This window comes from Pygoscelis adeliae, unplaced genomic scaffold (assembly GCF_000699105.1).
Source record: "Pygoscelis adeliae isolate BGI_AS28 unplaced genomic scaffold, ASM69910v1 Scaffold14, whole genome shotgun sequence".
NCBI classification, from domain to species: domain Eukaryota; kingdom Metazoa; phylum Chordata; class Aves; order Sphenisciformes; family Spheniscidae; genus Pygoscelis; species Pygoscelis adeliae.
In genome coordinates this window covers 20,789,354-20,793,076 of record NW_008825109.1, presented here as the reverse complement: position 1 = coordinate 20,793,076, position 3,723 = coordinate 20,789,354, and the positions used below count along the sequence as shown (strand labels likewise).

At 44.4% G+C, this 3,723-nt stretch overlaps 1 protein-coding gene across 1 annotated transcript in view; it reads right to left on the bottom strand.

The window, feature by feature from the left end:
- The window catches only part of PAK3 (p21 protein (Cdc42/Rac)-activated kinase 3), a 72,258-nt gene that overhangs the window by 15,318 nt on the left and 53,217 nt on the right, over positions 1 to 3,723 (bottom strand). The window contains exon 9 of the mRNA XM_009327837.1: positions 1,922 to 1,970. Within this exon, the coding sequence (XP_009326112.1) occupies positions 1,922 to 1,970 (49 nt within the window). The remainder of the gene's footprint in view (positions 1 to 1,921; positions 1,971 to 3,723) is intronic.

Genomic DNA, 3,723 nt, shown 5'->3' with positions numbered 1-3,723 from the left:
AACCATTGTAACCATCCTGCCTCTGCCTCATCCTGGCTCCTCCACTCAGCACCATCTTCCCCCGGGCAGCCACGGTCTCCACTTGAGCTTTTTGTCCTGGCCTCACTGCTGAGCCTGCTTCTGCCAGCCCCGTCCCTCTGGGCTCAGCCCTACTTCCCTCCCTGCCATCCAGCTCAGCTCCAGCCAAGGACTCCTACAAATACATCTTCCCCAGCGGTCCCAGAAGAGCCCTCCTACCCGACACACACCTTCTGGGGAGATGTGGCCCCGTGGCTATTTAAAATCTGCCTCTTGTTCCCTCCATACACAGTTTGGCCAGCCTCCCCCTCTGTTTAGTTCTGCTCTTGACATGGCATGAAAGGGACCACCCCTCTGCTCTCATTCCTGGTTTTCTAGCCAGATTTTCAGGCAGGTTTTATATATTCAAAAACTCAGGCTTGGAGAAGGAAATGAAGGTTAAGATGCCACTTTAAATCAGCCACTACAGGGACTGTCAGATTTAACACTGGTTTCCTTCAAGATCTGTTTCTCACCCCCCTTACCCCCACTTCCCTGTGACCAGTTCACGGGCTGTAATGGGCTGTCACTGACACTGGACCTAAACATGGCTGTATAGTTTAGGAGAGATCTTTGCTCTCGATATACTTTATCTGCAGGACCTTTAAAAATCCCTTCCAACCCAAACTATTCTATGATTCTATGATATGTCTTCTCATTTGTCAGTGTGTGTGTCAACCAGCGTCAGTATGACTAAAACACAAAATAGCGTGCGTCCTAAACATGATCTCTCCTTAATTAGGTCTTGCATTATACTTTGAAGATGAAACACATGATGGAAAAAATGCTAAACATTATTACTGTCTGAACCTGTGATTAAGATAAATTGGGACTGAATGACGGCAGCCTCCATTAGTTAGTTGATGCGTTAATATATTTAGTAATTAAGACAGAGCTAGCGTGTTCTTCTCGGAAAGATACCGCTTCCCTCCTTGCATTCTTTCTGGTAGTTAATAAGGACAAAGTCTGTCTGAAATTAAGCGACATAATGAAGCTATTTATTCCTCACAGCAATAGGGGAATCTGCAACCACCCCTAGGGTTCTCCTGAGACCTCTCATTATGACAGATCTTTAGATTTTACAATCTGTATTGCTAACCGATCTATGGCCAGGTCCACAGGCAGGTTTTATGCTGTAAATGTACAGAGTTAAACTGTATATACAGACCAATATTCTCTGTAATAGCACAACTTCATGCACACTGGGCAACAGAGATATAACAATTTCTCAACCAATACATTTACACTGGCAATAAAAATTCTATAGTTTTTATCAGGCCCAAAAGCTTGCTGGGATTTCTTTACAGATTTCTCTCCATTAAAATACCCATTCAGGGATGATGTAACATGGTACCAGGCTGGGACCAACAATACTGTGGAGAGCACCGACCTGTTCTGAAGACAATTCTCTTACAATTGGCCTTAAAAGCTATGGGTGAAGCATCAGCCCAAGCACCGAGAACACCAAAGCTCTTACTGATTCCAGGGGGACCAGGACCTCCCCCCAGGAATTCGCAGGCACTTTTTCAAGAATTAATCAACACCTCACTGTAATGGTTGCTGGAAAGTGGATAGCCACAGTAAGTGTTCAGTTACTGAGGCACAGAACCACTTTGCCCTTAAAGAGCTTTCACCAAAAAGCTGAAGAGAGCAGATGATGTATTTTGCCAGCTGACACTAGTCCATGCTTAAGAGGAACAGCCTCAGCAGAAGATGTATTTTGCAGGCTCACACTAGTCTGTGCTTCAGAGGAACAGCCTTTGCAGTAAGGATCTCCTGGCGACCCAAAAGCCCCATCCACAGTTTGCACCAGAGGGGAAAGCACTGAATACCTGCAAAATCTGCTGGGACTGTTGACACTTACCTCTTGTCCTGTGGCGATGTCGATTGCTGTATAAACAGTTCCTGATGCCCTAGAAACAAAACAGCAGCGAAGAAATGAGAAGCGGTTTAGTCCCTATGAGTGAAAACAAGCCCAGACAGGAGATCTCTGCTGCCTGTAGTGTTTATAAAACACCTTTGTTCGCCCACTCCTTCAGCCAGCAGCGCACAGCGCAGCAGCCCACCAGCCCTCCGCCATGCAGGGTATCCAAGAGAAAACTTATGTCCAACATGAAGAAAAAGGGCTGGTGCAAATCTCAAATGTACATACTAAATTATTTTAGTTCAAAACTTAAGGGGGCGTGTCTACAAAAACTGGAAAATAATATATTTAACTCTTTTTCCATTTTCTCCAGTTTTGCTTTGTTGGTTTGGTGGGGTTTTTTTTTCCTTTTTTTGGGGGGGGTGTGTGTGGTTTTTTCCCCCGGAATGTAACATACAGTGTAGTTGTGCCTTCTCAGACCTCTTATTTGAATCTATCTGCAAAATTCAGGCAACACCATGCAGTCTTTCTGAGAACCCTGAATACATGTGACAGCCGTTTGAGGAAAGGATCTAGACATAGCTTTCTCCAGCATGCAAGGAAACTATTCTCCAGTCATCCTGCGAGGTCACAGCTAGAGCAGGTTAAGGCATATATTGTTTCACACACAAATGGACAACTACTCAAAACAGAGGATCCTTAGACAGCTTCTTTGTGTGTCAACAGCCATCAGCAGCTGCTTCTGTTAGGTGCACCAGACACGTGAAGGACTCTTCACGGTGTCTATGTTTTGCTTCAGTTGTGTTGTAGAGCCACCAGAAATAAATGGCATGCTCACCTGCAGACTAGACAGTGTGGGGTTTTGTTTGCCATCTGCCTCTCATAAAAAGAGGTTCTTCCTCTGTAATGATGGGAAGGGCTGGAAAGGCCACGATCAGCGGAAATCCCTTTGGGTTTAAAAGCAACTGCAGGCTTGTAAACCCTAATGGGGCTTCTGAGCTCCTTCTGAGCTAAACCACAGGTTCACACTGCCGTCATTTAAGAAGCCCGCGTCTGCATGGGCAGTGAGGCAAGGGCGGGAATTCTGAGAAGCGGGAACACGCATCCGGCAAATGTCCCGCTGACTGAAAATGCCAAAATCAGTTTGCTCATTTTCACATGATCCCACGGCTTGTTTGTTTACCTGCAGGCTGAAATATTTCTGAAGCATTTTAATTCAACAGGCACCAGAGACTACGTCTGTGTTGAGAACAATGTTCTCATTGGGCACGCTATGTATTCTTTTAATATAAATGCAAATGCATTTTCCTATGACTAATTGTTGAGATTAATCCAATTTGTTTTCATAAAAAGCCAACACCATTTATTCAGACTTGCTAACACTGTGCTGTACCTCCCGAGCAAAGTCCCGTCAGGGTTTATTTAAAAACAGCTATTTAAATTAGGATGCTTTTGGTATGCTCCAGGGCATCCATGAGGAGTTTAGATAAAGGTGATTAATTTAAGTAAAGCTGTAAATTAATTGCAAGGGCTCTGTGATTCTGCATTATGAACTTTTACTTCTAAGCAACTGTAATTTCTGATCTGTATCTAACTTTTAAACGCTTCTGTAATTATCTTGGGTTTAATGCAGTTAGGCAAATAAGAGTTGTGGTGAATAGAGTTAAGCCCAGTTGGCGGCCAGTCACAGTGGTGTTCCCCAGGGCTCAGTTTTGGGGCCAGTTTGTTTAGTATCTTTATCAAAGATCTGGATGAGGGGATCGAGTGCACCCTCAGTAAGTTTGCAGACGACACCAATTTGG